The sequence below is a fragment of the Pygoscelis adeliae genome, unplaced genomic scaffold, assembly GCF_000699105.1.
Source record: "Pygoscelis adeliae isolate BGI_AS28 unplaced genomic scaffold, ASM69910v1 Scaffold130, whole genome shotgun sequence".
Lineage (NCBI taxonomy): Eukaryota > Metazoa > Chordata > Aves > Sphenisciformes > Spheniscidae > Pygoscelis > Pygoscelis adeliae.
Window position 1 is genome coordinate 4,732,254 of NW_008824031.1, and position 17,766 is coordinate 4,750,019.

The 17,766-nt window shown below is 44.4% G+C and overlaps 1 protein-coding gene across 1 annotated transcript in view; it reads right to left on the bottom strand.

Moving 5' to 3' along the window:
• The window catches only part of EVL (Enah/Vasp-like), an 86,130-nt gene that overhangs the window by 19,737 nt on the left and 48,627 nt on the right, over positions 1–17,766 (bottom strand). The window contains exon 4 of the mRNA XM_009328132.1: positions 1,548–1,611. Coding sequence (XP_009326407.1) covers positions 1,548–1,611 — 64 coding nt within the window. The remainder of the gene's footprint in view (positions 1–1,547; positions 1,612–17,766) is intronic.

Genomic DNA, 17,766 nt, shown 5'->3' on the forward strand with positions numbered 1-17,766 from the left:
ACAGCTTTTGGAGGGGGAAAGAGAGAATCCTAAGTACCTACCACAGCCTGTATAAGGACCTTGTCTCGACTGACCTATACATGGTTTTGTGCAGGGACCAGTCAGAACGGTAGCCCTGGAACATGAATGCAAATGATATATTGCAAGACTTATCTCTGCTGCTCCCAGAGGGTGTGATATTAAATCACATTACTCATAGGACCAGGGCAGTCCCTGGACCCTGCAAGGGGGGACCTTGCGGGCTTACAGGCTGCACATACGGCGAAGGCAGAGCCCACTGAGCCTCTTTCACGTCAGACCAACAGCTGACATCTTTGGTGCTGAGCTGCCCCTGCAGGTCTGGTTCCACTAAAATCCTTACAAAGCTACTTATTATCTGAACCAAACATTGGGCCAAGTCCTCTGGAGGGCTAACTGCACTTGCTGATCCTCCTCTCGTTACAGAAGCAAATGCAGACACCTCATTTAAGCAATGCCAGGCACCAAACTTGGAGCAGCAACAGGTCCTGCCGATTTCTGTACTCCAACGCCCTCCTGATGAAGTGAGGCTCACCAGCTTACATGTGTTACGGCAGAATATTCTGTGGTGTTTCTCATACAGTAGGAGAAACACACTTGCAGTGAGCAGGAATATGGGGAACAAAGGTGCTTTTTTTGTGCGCACAAGCCTACACTTTAACAAGGAAGCACCAGCCTGGCTAATCAGTGCTGCTGGCACGAACACCGCCAATGCCCGGCAGACAGATCACAGCTCTGACAGCGTGGACTACTGGTCAGATGAGAAAACTTTGTCCCGAATGGGACAGGTATGTCTTATGCTTAGCGAAGGAAGCTGAATACTGCTGCTACAGGGATTTCTACTGCTGCTACAGGAATCCTGGCTGAATCAGCAAAGCTGAAATGAGATGGGCCTCATAATTTGGTTATGGAGACAGGCATGTAAGGACAGACACTCCTGCTGACCTTCCCTTTGATGTCAAGGAGACCACTCCTAGCAGCTAGAGAAAAGGCTATGTGTAATAATGGCACTAAGGCTAGACATACACGTAAAGGTGAAGGGTTCAACTTTACACTTTCATTTATTATGGTGGTTTAGAGCAAAACATTCATAAAAGGAACAGCATATGATATAGGAAGTAGCCATACACAAAATGGGCCTAAGCTATTAATGAGAGTGTATACGGTCCGTCAGATGCTCCCGGGGCAATATGACTGTCAACTGCCAGCAGGTGATCCAGAACAGGATAAAGTTAGGCTTTCTCAATGTGCTCAGAAACACACACTCTACAAAACGCTTTTAAACATGTTTTGTCTTTAACTCTGCACATCAGCATGCCTCATGCTTGCCTTTGAGCAAAGAGTTTACCTAGGGCTTCAGTTCACTCTTTAAAAAGTCATTCCAGAATCGTTAGCAATAATTACAGAAAACTCAGAATCAGCTTAAGACAGGTACAAGTAAAAAGAACAGTGCTTATTGGTGAGCAAGGACTGCACGTTCATCCAAGTCACAACCTAGAACTCTATCGTAACTGATTAACTCCACTTACCTTCTCTGTGCCTCCATCTCATCTGGAGATGGCCCATTCTGGACCTGGCGCTGGGCAGCTGGACCTACAGAAAAAAAAAGAGAATGCTATTAGGAAAGCAAATGTAGCTGACTTTTTCCAAAAACAGTGACACTCAGATTAATTGCTTCTCCATCTTACTATGAGAGAAAAACCTCAAGCATTATTGTCCTCTTCGCTTTATTTTTTTTAATTTATTTTTTCCTATTAGACAAATCATCACCTCCTGTAGATTTTTAGTCCCACTGGGAGAATCCAATGGCTAAATGTGTGAGCAGATTTGTCCAGTAACTTGGCATTGTGGTAGCTGTAGACTACATACTTATCCCTTGGGGAGGGTGAAGACCTGCAGCGTTGCAAAAGATGTCCTGTGGAAGGACAGTCCATCGCACTGGGATGCATTTCCAGCTTCTACAGGGTTCAGATCTAACCTCCCTGGATTATTCTGTGCTTGCACAGTAATTCAACCACAGGGCTGAGTTTGTGAGCGTACGTGCTAGCTATTGCTGCTCTGATGCTGAGTTGGGATCGAAAAGCTCCCTCATGGAAGGTGCAAGGAGATGCAAGATTAAACAAGCCTTTTTCAAAGGTGGCTTTTCTTTTTACAATGCTGTCGGTCTTCTGCTTCTGCAGGATCCACACCAAGCTGAGCTTTCACTGGCATTCACCAACAAAACTCAACTACGCATGTCACCATTTAAGTCACATCTCCTCTTGACTTTGATGATTTAATCTCTGTTCTTGGACATTTAATCAAGCACACTGACACATGCCATTTTCAGAAAGAAATAATTATTCTGAAAATAAAAATAATTGTTGGCAACATAAGCTACAGTGGTCTTGCATTTGGTGGAAAGAGGATTGTTCCATTGATTTGATGAGGTAGGTTTCAACTGGGACTAAACTGATAAGAGTTCTATTAAATGCAACAGCAATTTTCCTGATAAACAGCACTGAGAAATAGATCAGTTATATGCAGGAAATTATTATGTCTACCTTACTATTTTCATTTTCAAATGTAAAATTTCATCCTTTTAAAAGTTATCCCACAGGAGCAAATCAGAATTAAACCCTTACAAACCCAAATATGTCACTCACAAATCGTTACGGATATTTCTCTCAATTTTCTTTATATGTTTCTGCCAGGCAGAATGTCATCTGAAAACAAATTTAGAAAGTATGACTGCGTGAAAACAGGAAAGATGGCAGAAAGGCATCGCAGTCAGAAATTCCAGAGCATTGACTGATCCTGATGAAATTGTGCGTATTTTTGAAATGTGTTTAAGGACTAACATTTGCAGAAAGGGAACATAGCGCTTTCTGAAAATCAGGCCCGTGTATTCCAGTTTTGGGTATCCCAAAACTGGAGCCAGTGACAACCACTGAGTCAAAAGCTCTGACATTTTAAAATATCCTAGGATTGGGTATGAAGTGAAGACAGTTCACTTCTTTAATGTCTCATGACTGACAACTTAATATTGTTTGTCACAGGCTTTTGGCAAACTATTTAGACAGAAATGCCACATTTTGTGAAGATCACACGAAACAATGAATAGGGGGGGAGAGGGTGGGTTTTTTAGAAGCAAGCCTCAGGAAAAAACTTAGCAGGTATTTGGGAAGCACAGAGCAGGAGGCTCACGTGTAAGGAGTTTAAGGTGTAACAAGGATGCCGTGTTACTGCGTGAATGCTTGTACTGTGCATCTTCACCACTGAAGTGAGAGAAGGCCAGAGCTACCCCGAACAGCAGTCACACAGTGAATTTAAACTTCTTCTGAACACAGTAGGAAGACGGGTAAGGTCCCATCCCCAAACTGTGGAACTGGACCAGACTCCCCACAGTTAGCAGCGTCACCGGTTTGGACCCTGGCTCTGGTGTGTGCAGGTAACACCCACGTTCTCCTGTGCACATACACGCACCTGTGAGATATTTCAATAAGCAGACTTCTGGGTGAAAGACTTTCAAGGCTTAAGTCAGTTACGCCTCCCTCACCGGGTAACAAATTCTAACATGACAAGCCTTAGCCATGCTCATCCCTGCATATGATTTCATCATGAGAAAACTTCCCTTGTATAAAGACTCAGAGCATCATACAGAAGCCTGCACTCTGCTTGGAAAGAGGACTAAAAGTAGGCACCAACGTGAACAAGAAGGGCCAGAGGATGAGGCAGCAGACACAACAATTCTTCCCTGGCAATAAATCATGTCAAAGTATATAGGAGGATCTAATGATGCCATCTTAATCTGGTACTTTGGCATGAATCTTCTCTTGGGGCCAAACGCCCAGAAAAATGGGGCAGTGTGGCCAGTTTGACTAATACTAGACATGCAGAAGGAATCAAAGAGCAGACTATCAACACCACACAAAAAAACCAACTCCTTTTTCCTGTGGGCACTGTTATGAACTGGCTACGTAGGTTTAAAACCAAACAAATCTAACCAAATCAATTTGGAAAGCAGCCTAAAGGAATCCTTTTAAGGCAATGTTACAAAACACATCTGGAAGTTGGGGTTGTTCCTTTTTATCACCTGGAGCTTTCTCAAGCTGATCTTGCATAGCAGGCAGGTAAATGCTGCTATGAGTTTTTTCTTCTGTTTTTCTTCTATTTTACTAGTGACCAGTAGTGAGACATTAAAGAAGTGAACTGTCTTCACGTCATACCCAATCCTAAGATATTTTTAATGTCCTCTTCTGCACATCAGTTTTGTTTAGCACAATTTTCTTCTCAAAGTCCTTTAGAAGTGAAGTACACTAACAAAGTTGGGAGACAAAAAAAGGCAAGCATGAACAGAAGAGGAGGATGAAGCTGTAATAGGTAGCTTGTCCTTTCCCCTGTGTAAAACAAGAAGTAGTGGAGTAAAAGTTGCTAAGATAATGCTACCTGAGGAAAAGCCTAGACCAGCTGCAGGGGTCAATCACAGCCCATGGGAACAGGGATACCTGTTTTGTGTTCCTGCAGAGGCTTGTATTGATTGGAAGTGGTTGGAAAAGCGTTTGAGGAAAGTTGTATGTGGAGTTGTCCTGGGATAACAGGGTGTTCAGGCAGTTACACCTTTTGCTGCCAGTGGGGTTACAGCTCTTCTTGCCACCAGTGGGGAAAGACACCAGTTCTGTTTGGCACTGGTTGTTGTTTTGCTTGGGTTACTCATGACCATAAGAAATAACTCCTTCTGGCATCCTGCTTGTGATCTTACTCAAACCAATCATTTTTCTGTAGTAATATGGAACCTTAATTTGCAAACCCTAAAGAAAAAGGTTAGATGCACCCAGTTTTGGCAACCAAGATTTTGCCTGAGGGTGGCCAATACACTTAAAAGTCCAACCTAAGATTTCAGGTCTGTTCATTGCCAGAAATATAAATTCTGCTAGATTTCCCCCCCTCCCCATCCAGACTTCTTGGCAGACCCAGGCACACCACCATCTGATGTGATGTCTGCAAACAACTTCAATTTCTGTAATGGTGGAGCTTCTTGTTTCTTTCGTCCTTGAGCTTGCTTCTAGCATGCTTGGCCAAAACTCATACAGATACTGAAGACAGGGATTATTTTTACGCTTGGTTCCCTATGTGTATGCTCTGCAGTGCACATACAGCAGACAGCTGTTTGGCTGAGGGTTTTTTAAATTCAGGTGGGTTTCTAGGTTTAACTCCTCTCCACATTTTCAGGTATTTCTCAGACCTGAGAACACATGAAGAGTAAGTGCTCTTGGTGATGGCATCCTCATTTAAACATGCTTCTCGAGTTGGCCTGTGAGCTGCCTCCGACCCTGACAGCCTTTGGGAACAGCCTCACAGAGAAGAGTGCTTCTCAGCACAACAACCAGGCGAGATGGTTTTGCTACTGACCTGTTTGCAGCTTCACAGCTGTTGCGATCTACATTTTTAGCAACAAATTAATGCAGGAGATACGCTGTGAATGTCTGTGTTTCCTCGCTTCGTTGCTTTGTAATAATTAACCGCATTTTTATACAAGCATCTTGTAATTCAGCTCAAGGCAGATTTTGGAAGCACACAGACGTTCTCCGTGTTTGCTTTTTCTCCTCCTGCTCAGCCACCCCAGCACCCACTCTGCCCTTCCCCAGCTGCCCCTAAAGATGGCGATGGGGAACTCCTGGCATAGGGCACTGCTTTGTGGTGGGTGTGATGATTTCTATATGGTGGTGACCGCTCCTGGACCACTGCGCCCTGCTACTGCTCGGAGATGTCCACATCCAGACCCACGGCCAGCCACAAATTAGGACCAAAGCTGCCACCGAGGGAAAACCCATGGCTTCCACTCTGGTGTAGCTGCGGTGGGAAGGCACACACAAGCAGGAACAATGTCATCATTTCTCTCCTGCTGGGGCAGCCCCAAGCAGAGTTTGTTTTTCCTCTTTCACTTGTGCTACAACTGCAAGCACCACTGACTGCATGCACTCAAGAAAGTGGCAAAACTAGGCCCATTTCCCTGAGCAACCAGGATTTTGTGCTTCTTAAATACAGAAGGTCCAATCTAACCCGCTTACAGATCTTTTATTCATTATACACACTGGAAGCAGCCCCCAGGTGGGGTTTCTGCCAACCCCTATAGCCTCCATGGTGTTTATGGACCAGTGTGATGAATGTGGTGGGCTAAGGAAAGCATCCAGAGTCGGAGCTGAATAAGAAATCTATCTGGGCTTTAAATTCACGAGATGATTGAAAATGTTTGTTCTGCATATGAACAGAACATCATGATTTTGTGTGGAAAAAAACCACAGACAGACAGCCCTCCCTCACTGCTTGATGGTTTCAGCACATACTTGGATTGCCGGAGACTCAGGTTCAGGCACCAGGTCTGACCCGTCGTCATTTATATCCTGGGAATGTGACATAAACTCTTGCTTATCCTGACCAGGACAGAAGAAATCACTCCAGATTGCAAGTTCCTGCAAAGCTTTTCTTTCCCACAGAAATACCTTTCAAATAAATGGCATTTTCTGACAGAAAAAAAAAAAAATCAGTTGTGAAAAGCATTTCTGACTAATGCTAATCCCAGCGTCCCTGTTCAGGTACAGCCTGGGCCACCGGTCCCCGTGTCGGGGCACTGGGGAGGGAGTCCTGGCCGGGCTGCTGCCAGCTCCTGGGGCCAACCTGCAAACCCACACCGGGACTCGGCTAGACGGTGCATAACCTCTCCCCTTCACCCCCACACAGTCAGGGGGGTTCCTTGCTCCCAGCTGTGCTGCTGCCTGATCTCCCCCGGGTGCCCCACAGGCAGATCAGCCTTGCGATGTGGGTGTGAAATCAGGTGGGCTCCAGCCCCGCTCCGGCCGGAGGGGGGAAGTTATCTGCGTCTCCTTACACCACTGCTTCCCCCCGTTCACAGCCTGGCTGTAATTTTAGCTCTCTTGCCGCTGTTGGGCAATCACACGGCTGCTGCAGAGACTCTGTCAGCACTTTAAACATCTGCCTCTGCCCTGAGGACCTCAACCTGCTCTTGGCCCCTTCAGTCTCTCCTGGTGGGGACTGCACATGCCGGCGACGTCCTGGCACGGCCACACGCCACGAGGCAGTGCCCACCGAGGGACCTGGCGCAGGAACCAGGTGCAACTTCACTGTGTTAGTGACACTGCACTCAAACTCATTAGTAGAGACAATTATCCTGGACAAAGCACGGATCTAATTAGCCTAGATAAAGCACGTAGATAAAGCAGGGTGCCTACACTACTTCTGGGGCCCAAGCTAGTACAACCAGAGTTGGATGATGTGGCAGGTCACATAGACCTAAATTTCCATGGCGAGTTAAAGGACTGGGAAGGGGGATCACCCCACTCGCTGCGCCCCACCACTACAGCTGGGCACAGCCATGGGCCCCTCACGTGTGCCGCCACGGCATTTCCATGCTGGGGGTTTGGGACTCCGCACGTCCTGCCTCGTTTGATGTGCAACAGCTCATGCGTTAGGCTTGCTGCGGGGGGTGTCTGACGGATGAAGGGGCTGAGGTAAAGCACGGACAGACAGACAAATAGGGCAGTTTTGTCTGTGGCTCAGTTTTAAAAATTTAAACCCATGAGGGTTTTGTTGCGCTGTTAACTATGCGACAGAGCGCCTACAGCTCTGTACAGGATCGTGTTGGATCATTTGAATCACGGTTAGCAAAACCACCCTGGCAGAGAGAGGGAGCACACCCACCGAAGGGAGGGTTTGGGTACAGTGCCACAAAGCCTGCTTTCAGGCAGTGTTTGCCTCATTCCTATTAAACATTAACTTGAAATAGAAAGAGTTTCAGAGAGTGTTATTCACAGGCTTGGTGCCTCCACAGCATTTATAACAGAGTACGTTAAATACCTTCTATAACACCATTTACGCATGGACCAAACTTTTCCTCTGAGAACTGCAAAGAATTTTACCAGCCTTAATTAAGCTTCACCAGTGCTGTGAGGCAGAAGTTAAGTGACTCGATTACACCCAGACCATGTCTGCACAAGTAAAATTTGTTTGCATCGATTTACCTACAGATGAATTTGCTACTGACACAGTTAAACCTATGCAAAGGGTCACCTAAGGCACTCTTATTCTGATGCAGATAATTAGTTTTGGTTTGACCTAAGGCAAAGAAGAATGCAGTGAAATGAGCATTTCCAGCTCTGTGCCAGAAAACTTCTCTACGTTCCTCCCTTGTCCCTTGGTGACCAATAGTGCTGCAAGCCTGTGGCAGCGCAAAGTAAAACACATCCTCTTAAAACCATCCCCAGCAATGTTTTACATAACCTCATTTTACCCTATACTACACTGGACAAGGAGCAGTGTGTATCCAGGTACCACCTCTCAGCTGAATTGTAGAAACTCCCAGCTTAGAAGCTCTTAAAAGCGCCATTCCCAAGATTGCAATTGCTTTACTTTTATCTTTTCCTTTTACCTGTAAGATTACTGTAATCTAACATGAAACATGCCCTCCTTAAACTGAAATAAGGGTGTGAGCACAGGGGGTCTGTATGAAGTCTGTTCATTTAAACTAAAAACTGATTTTATACTCACTGCTGAAACTTTCTGATGTAGGTAAGATTTAAGGACAGTGACAGCTGGAAAAACAAGCCTGGTATTTACCACAGGAGTGGCCTACCCTATCATTACTTCACAACTCCTGCAAGTACATATGTACAGGTGTGTGCACTGTGCACAGTCCTTTTTTTTCCTTTTTTTTTTTTAGGAAAACCAATGAATGGAATTGCAGGAGTCCCTACATGCACAACCACACGGCTGTGCATGTGCACCGAGCAGGATGTAAGACACAAGATCCAGAGAGGAGTTACCAAATGGAAAGGCCGTGCCAAGGTCCAGTGCTGCAAGATGATTAGAAAGAAATCATCTTCAATTCACCAGAAGTGCTACTGAACACATCAACATGAAACCAGTGTGCCTTTGACTCAACTGCTAAAGCTGTTAATTCAGTTATTTTGCATAAAATACAATGGCAATTGTTTGATCCTGGCTGTTTATCCATCATGGCACTGGCACAGCTTTTGATAATTTTTCATGCTGGTGTCTTGGTCAAGTTGGATGAGAAAAACTTATTTTTTTCATTCTGAATGCAATAAAGATGAGTCGGTGCTAAAGCAGCTCCTGCAGTAAGCAACTGCACTCTGACAGCGGGGATCATATTTAATATGTAAAGGACATGGCTCGGGTGCGTTTATTTCAGCGTCAGCGCCTCAGCTCAGGAGCACAGCTTGGGTTACCTCTCACATAAAAGATAGCACAACCAGCTTTAAAAGAAATGTAAAAATACACATAGGTGACTGTGCAAACAGGAAGCCTTCCGCAATGAGGTGGCTCCAGGGCTATCGGGGTCAGCATCTCCCCCAGAACGCAGCCTGGGGTGGTGGGACTGTATCCCCATGGTTAGGGCATGCAACAGGGGTGGGACATCCACATGTCTGGCCTGGAACTCCCTGTATTTTATCTGGTGACCGATTAACGTAAAATATAAGAATTGCACGAGAACTGGGAATTATTTTGCTCTCAGCAGCTCAGCTCTAACAGGAAGACAAAAACCACACACTGATCTAGAATAACACGAGCTCGTCAGGGCGGGGGGAGGTGGGAAATGAAAGCTGCAGTTCCCCCTGGGCAGGGGAGGTGGCTGAACCTTGGTCCCCCACTTCCCAGGGAAGTGCTTCAAGCACGAGACCTTCAGGATGGCAGCAAAGCGGAAGGCAATGCCTACACAGCTAACTGGATCAGGCCCCAGCGCCACGGCACCCAGTGAAGGTGTCGGGACAGGACCAGACCCTGTGCAGCACCGGCTTTCCAAGAAACAGAGAGTACAGCCAGCAAGACGAGTGCAGGAACCCTCCACGCGGGTCAGGGAAAGGTGGAACTGGAGCATCCCGGGGGGATTTTGATTGCTGTGCTGAGGTCTGAGCAAGAAAGAACTAATTCAGCGGCCGCTCAATTATGAGCTAATGAAACAGAGGCGGGGGGGGGGGGCCCCCGCCAGGCTGCCACCTGCCACGCAGCACCAAGCGTGGAGGGGGTGACGCTGGGGCTCTGCTGCATTTCGAGAAACAGCCTTGTTTCCGCAGGCAGTTTCATGATAAGTAAGCATCCTACTTAGTTGATGGACGATTGCTTTTGTTATGGGAACTGCCTCTGGCTCTGAGAAAAACAGTATGTGCACAGAAAGCTATGGGAATAGTTGGGGTTTTTTTGAGGGAAAAAAAAGGCATCGCTGAATTTCTAAGGGTGTGATTCCAGTGTTGCTGGCTTTATAAACACGTACAGGGAAGACGATGGGACAAGATGTCAACCAATGCTATAAGTGAAAAAGTGATCTATAAAATTCAGGAGCGTGAGACTAGCTAAAAAAAAAGTATTCAATAAATACACAACTATCAGTATTACATAAACAAGCCCACACCCACAAGCACTTCCATTTTTTCCTTTTTTTTTCCACTTTTTTTCCCCCACCTTTTTTGATTGTTTTTTAGAATGTGCGTCAAGCCTATTTTCCTGCACATCCAGGTTTGAAACTTTTCAATAAAGGTTAAAATTAGCTCATAATCTCTTGCCTTTAGGCAGTAATGGAACTTAAAGAAAAATTCCAAATATCATCAGACTCCTGTTAAAATAGAGAGCATTAGCCATACTGAGAAGCTGTCACCTCCCTGCCACTGCATGGGCATCTGGTTAACGCCAGAGCCCAGGCAGTAGATGCTCCAAAGAAGCCGAGGGTGTAAATCGATACACACCATCTAAACATATGGCTTATATGACAAAGATATTTTCCTGAATTTGGTTTTAATGAGGACATGAATTGTTTCACTCCGGTGACAGTTTGCCAGGCTCTGTCCCAACAGCGAAGGGAGCGCTGGCAACGCTGGCCTCACGCTTTGCAGTAAGAGCATCGCTGAGCTCACAAAGCACTTTCCCACTGACTTCAAGGGGCAATGTCTCAAGCCCCATGCATCCATCTCGTGAAATATAAGCTGAATATCTTCCTTTAGCTAAGCGTGACCACGTGTGTATTTCGACATAAGTACATGCATATACCTGTTTATACTCACTTCATACTTACAATTCCTTACATCAAATAAAAAGCAGGAATTCAATCCTTTTTGGGGACAAATTGAATCTCTGAAAATCTCTGAAGCCACAGGGAAAATGAACCCAGCCTCTGGCGTGTACAGGAGTTCAATCAGCTGATATATACACACTTGGCATGTCAAATATCATCTCTAGTTTTGTTTAACAATAAGACTTATGACACACTAAATCAGAAAAATATATATGCTCATTGTAGCCTGGTGCAGCACCATGGTCTATTCTTGGCTCAACTCCATGTATAACCTTGCAAGGTAAGTCTCTCAGTTTTTAAGTGTCTCCTTCCTTTTTTAGTCTCCGGTGAGACAGTAAACTCCTCAGGGCAGTCTTCTCCACAACACGGAGAACAGCAGGGCCCCATACGTGCATCAAAGCAACATGTACACATAGAAAACACCACATTATAAACACACAGTTTGCATCTAGTTAACGGTTAAGATCCAGACAAGATCCATTTTACCACGATTTAACCCCCAATGCTGCTGTAAGACAACTAGGATGGGCACCTGTACCTGGACAGAGTGCTGGCAGGCAGAGGACTTTTCAATGAAACACAACTAAATGGAGGGATTTATGAAAAAACATGAAAAAACAACATTAGCAATGGGTAGTCCTCTTTGACAATAAACACACAAGTCTAATAAATTCAACGGATAAACAAAAAAATTCAAATACAGCACCTGATCCCGTTCACATTAACACCAAAAGCCAACCTCTCTGCTTAAGGGAAGCAAAAGCCCCACTAGCTCGGAAGATCCATAGTAAATCCTCCTCAGCCTAATGGCCCAAGCCTCCACAACCCTGCAAATCCTCATTTCCAGAAAAGCTAACAGGAATTGACAGTCACAGGCAGGTGGTTATGGAGAAAAAAAATAGGTACATATCCAGATAACTATAGCAGGTATAAAATGCTGCCCTTGTTCACACCTATTTTTTTAAACTGTGAGTACAGATGCTATTCATTAGCAAGTAAAGACAGAAGCAATCCAACACACTGATTCAGAAGTCATCCCATATTCTCGCTGTAATGACTTCTTCTGATTTAACAGCCCTAAGTAATGCCGGCGTCATCTGAACCTAATGGGTCATTTCTTTCAAACATTATCTCAGCATCCTACTGCCCACCTGCTGGAATTAAAAGCAAGCAAAAGACAAACAATCCATCGATGAGCTACAACTGCAAGCGATTTCCCAGCACAACTGGATGGTGGCACAGAACATTTCCATGCAAAAACACCCTGGCGCAAGCATCCCTTCCCCCTTCCTGGGATGGCTCCCGCCGGAGCACAGCATGCAAGGGATGGGGCGTGCAAGGCAGCAGGGAGGTTTCCATCACCTACAAGACATTCGGCACAGGATGACGCAGTCACAGTGGCAGAGGCAGAAGCAGTGCCAAATCCATTCCCTGCTGACCATAGTATGGCAGCAGCCTCCTTAGCGCATTCCTCTCTGCACCTTCCTCATGCCCAGCACTTACCGACGGCCCTGCTGCAGACCAGGTTTCAGCAGGTGTAATCTATACACCGCTGCAGCAGCAAAGTGGGCCTGGCTGCTTAAATATTTAATGGGACTCTCTTCCTCGCCTATCACAACACCTTGGGGTGTCTGAAGCCAGGCTTCATTGTCTGGACTTTCACATAATACCATGGAAGTCAGAAAGAAATTGCATTTTCTGCCCCCTGCCCCAATCAGACCACCATATGTTCACCTACATGCAAGTAATTACAATAAATGCAAAGTGTGAATAAGCAGCAAGTTAGCTTGTACTGGGGAAAAAATGACTGCAAATCAACATGCAGGATCAAGTTCACTGGCGGTGTAGCTGCTGAAGTTGAAGGGGCTACACCAGCGATGAATGTCGAGCACTAATTTTAAAATATAAATGTGAACATGCTGGATTCAGAAATAAATATGTATGGCTTAAAATCCCCATCTACTGTCTTTCAGTTTTTTTCATCATCCCATCATTCCTGATCTCCTCTGATCCCAACACTCTTCCCCCTTTCTACTTTGTCTGCTAATCACTTTCCTCTTCTATATTTAAATACAGCAGGTCTTGCAGAGGCAATCCAGTTGAAGTTAATGGGCAGCTTGTATGAGGAGGCTACACGGAATATTCATTCTCTGTCATCTTTGCCTTATCACCAGTCCTTTGATCCGTTTCTTTCCCTTCTCCTTGCCGTTGCATTATTCTGTCTGCTGGGGACTTCACACAGCCCAATCCTGTACTCCTCAAGCAAATTCATAGCTGGTGTAGGGGATGTATCTCCATAGCTTCAGTGACACTACTCTGGTTTAGACCAATCAATGTTTTGACCCACTGAACTTAGCAGGGAAGTATTTTATCTAATATCTAATTTTTAGAATATGCTGAATAAAAACTATAAGGCTCTTTGTATGGTTAGAGCAGGTGAAACCCCAGGTGGAGACAGGTTCATAACTACCTTGCAATATATCAGAGCCACTCCTATCCTTCTCAAACAATCCATAACTGAGCATAACTGAGTAGTTGCTCTCTCTCTGTACCTGCCTCCTACAACATTAAAACATACTCAGAGCGTTTGAGTAGTACATAGATATTCTAATAGCAAAGCCGCTTATCATACGTTTCTAATGCTTGTTGCTATGAATTATTTAAGTCCCATTTTAAGCCTACAATATCGATACCTCTCAGGTATGCTCCACCATCAGATGCAGCAAAACAAGTATTAACTAATTAATATTTGAGACAGCAAAAGCTCTGCTAATAGCAAACTATCTTTTTCACTATGGCACCCAGATGGTCGAAATTCTACCTGCATATGCTCATTGTTTTCTGCTTGCTGGCTTATAAAGCCATTAGAGGCACATCAGCAAACAGGAATATTACACTAAAACCTGAGTGTAAATTCAGGTTTCCATAGCTGTAAATGCCAATGGTGTTATGTAATTACTTTCTGAGGGTTTAAAAAAATCCAGAAATAAATTTAGATTAATAAAATTGGCATTAAAATATTAACATTTTACAGTATGTTTTCTCATCAGGACTCCAGTTTTTCTAGAGAAAAAGGCCATTGGATCACGTTCAAACCATTGGATTCTCAGTTTTGAGGACATTCCAAATCCTTTTTGTTCTCCTTTGCTTTCCTCCTGTATCTCACAATGAAGGGAAGCATCTGGCTGGTGTAAAATATCAGCTCTGATCTCTGAAGCGCTGACTTATCCTGCACCACCGTTGGAACCCCCTGCTCTTTCAAAAGAAAACAGTACTACTCAAATGCAGGCAATTAAAAACAATATACCAAACTAATAAGGGGATCTGTAAACACAGAGTTGTACGACTTCATTCTGTCATAAGAATGCATCTAACTTTTTAAATGACTTATTTGGCCAAGAGTATCTGTTACCCCATATTTTCTTTATTATTGTCTTTATCTCTTACACACTAAGATTTTGGTTGCTAAGAGGTTAAACGTGCTCATGACTAATAAAAAGCTGAAAAATATCCTTCAAGGCCAAACAGCATCTCAGTGAATCTCAGACTGATCTAATAGAGATTAACAAATCCCTGCAGATCCTTTTGCAGACTTATCACCTGCACAGAAAACACCCTGCCAACAAAGTCCGCCATGCAACCAGGAAAACGAGTGAGTGGGTATGCTTACTTCTCCCGCCACCTAACCCTAAAATTAAGGTAATACTCTTAAATAGCTCATTCAAACACAAAGTGGGGCAGCAGAGCCAGTGCCACCATGTGACTGAGTAAGTGGCATAGCATGCCTTTAGGTGATCTGCAAGGAGAACACATATGGACTGAGAACAGGTTCCCTCAGGGACTCCACCACCACTTTCAACTCTGACATGAAGATTGGGATCCACAATCACATCAGCAAGAAAGTGGTCCCTCGGAAGTGTGAAATAGCAGCATGGCCCACAGGAAATATAATTAAAGAACCTGAGAAAGCAGCTGCCCCAGAGAGTATGACGTGAGCCACCACCTCTGCTTCTTACTTTGGGCAAATAAAGTTACGACTTGCTGAACACTATCAGTTCAACAATTCAACTGACCATCTCTTACTCCTGTCTAAAAAGCAACCTTGACCCTATTTTGAGCATGAACCAATACCAGCTGGCTAGAAGGCAAACACTCCCTCAACTAATTGCTCCTGTAATCCTTGCAACAGGAAATCAATTGTGCAAATTGCATTTTGACAAATATAAATCACTACTGAGTCTATAACAAAGGCTGACAAATCACTCTTGATGCCCAGCGCTTACCTGGTGCAGCAGTCCTCTGAAACGAGATGTGCTAGAAAAATGCTTCTTTTTTAAACAGAAGTTGGAAAACTGTAATTCCACAATCCACAACTGTAAAAATAAAGGACAGCTCTGATCCTGCAAGTGGTAGCAGGCAGGCAGGTGGCTCTCCTACACGAAGTCTTTTGCAGGAAGACTGTAATTATCTGTCTGAGCACCTACTGATTATATCTAGAGGCTGTGCGCATAGGAGATATGCAGCTGATACAACTTGTGTCATTTTAATTTCTGTACATTTTGCCCTTAATTGAAAAGGTTGCTTTCCTTTTTTATTCCAAGTATCTATTATCCATGCTTGGGGAGGCACTTCCCAGCGCATTAGCTAAGAACCCAGAGGCTGTGCCAAAACTGAAATAACACTATGAAGTGAACTGAGTGCTTGGTTTCATGATTTTAATAGTGTCTTTATCCACTGGCACTCTGAGAAGGTCTGTACTCTAAAGAGCTCTGGAAAACACTCAAGAAGGAGATCAATGAACTTACAAGTTCCTCAGCTGGGCAAAATATACTAAAAAAGCCATCATCGTGCCATTGCCCAGATCATTGTAGTCCTGAAGATGGAAACTGGTGTCTTTTATTGAGGACCAGCGTCAGATGTTTTGTCCTACTTGTAGAAGCTGCTTATACTGAACCAGCTTTAATTTTTGATATTGCCTTTCTCTGCTCTCAACATCCATTTCCATCCTCACTTCCAAAGGACTCCTGGGTACCGTGCTGAGGAGAGCTGAAGTGTTTCCCACCAGGATATGATGTTTGCGGGATGGCTGTTAGTCTACAGACACTGCACTCGCGTACCCTAGCAATTTGGTTGGAGTAAGATTGTATGGAGCAGATTTAAGACGTGGAGGAAAGCACCCCACTCATCTCCGCATCTTGTCTCTCTGGAGCTGCTCCCTGTACAGAGACCTTGGCTAAGCCCACACTGAGCCGGGACTCCCACGCGAAGTTGATATATTCTCTCCCAAATTTCAGTGTCTGCAATAACCGGTACAAGGGAGTGAGACCAACCTAGGAATAGAGCATGTAACCTTCATTTCTTACATAGACAGCCCAGGTGCAGGTGCTTGAACCAAGACTCACCCACAGGAGTGAGAAGACCCACCTGGCACAGCATCTATTTCAGAACTAGACCCTAATAGATATTTCCAATTACAAACAATTTTAAATAGGATGCAAGACTGAAAGTTTCTGCCAAGAAATAGGGAGCAAGAAGTATTCCAGGCAGATGCGAGTCCCACAGACTGAGCCCAGAAAACCCCCGTCAACTCAAGTAAAGATTACAGCTACCAGAAATTTATCTGCGTTGGAGCATCTTGTACTGATGCCATTCTCTAATAATATGCTATGATTAAATCATGTCAGTGTTTGTGGTACTAAATAAAACTATTTTTAAAAGACATGCTTGCACTTTACATATCTTTTCTTTGCAGGGTACTGCTAGGGGCAAAATAGCTGTACAAGAAAGATTAAGGCTGGTAAGTAATTTCTGATGACAGTTGTCCCACTTGCAAGTTATTTAAGCTGCTGCCTGTCAGTAGCCCATAGTATGGTAAAAATTAAATAGTCACTCGTAACATACCTGTATTACAATATATTGCTTTCTAAATTGTCTTCTACAAAAAATTTCAATTAATGTAACTGATGGGGAATTTTGAAGTCTATGCTACACTGCTATTAAGATCATTTGGTATAAAGGAAGTGCTGGCATGGATTCGATGCTTCTCAGAGGGCTCAACTTTAATTAATTTAAACTTGCAAATTGATTATGATTCACTTGAAAATGTTCAGAAAACACATTCTGTTCCCTGAGAGTAAGAACAGACATTTCAGGGGAAACTGTGATGTACATTTCATATGATGCAGAAAGCCTGAGACCCAAGAAAAAGCCCCAAGCTCCTGTAAAGAGGCTAGCAAGCACAATTCAAAAATACTCAGCTTTGCAAACTTCTGGTTGCGTCACCAGTCTCCTAAAACCTCCTCAGTTATCAGTGCCAATCTGAAAGAGGGATGAATCCTCCCTGGCAGCGTGTCTCTCCACTGATTATAGGAGTCGTCTGGGTGAGACTCCACGCCAGACTTTCAGTCCTGTAAATATAGCTGGGATGAGTCTAATCCTAAGAGACTAAGCCACAAGCTCTACCAAAATACCTGTAGATTCAGGGAGGGTTTAGAAAATGGAATGTCACTCTGCATCTTGGCTCACCATTCTGCTCACCGCTGGTGACTCACTGTTGGATGATGCCAGAGCGGGCCTTGCGGGGGGCATGGCATGCAAACGCTCCGTGTAGTGAGCAATAAATACCTGTTTGGCTCTGTCTTACCATCCACAATGGGACTTCTCCT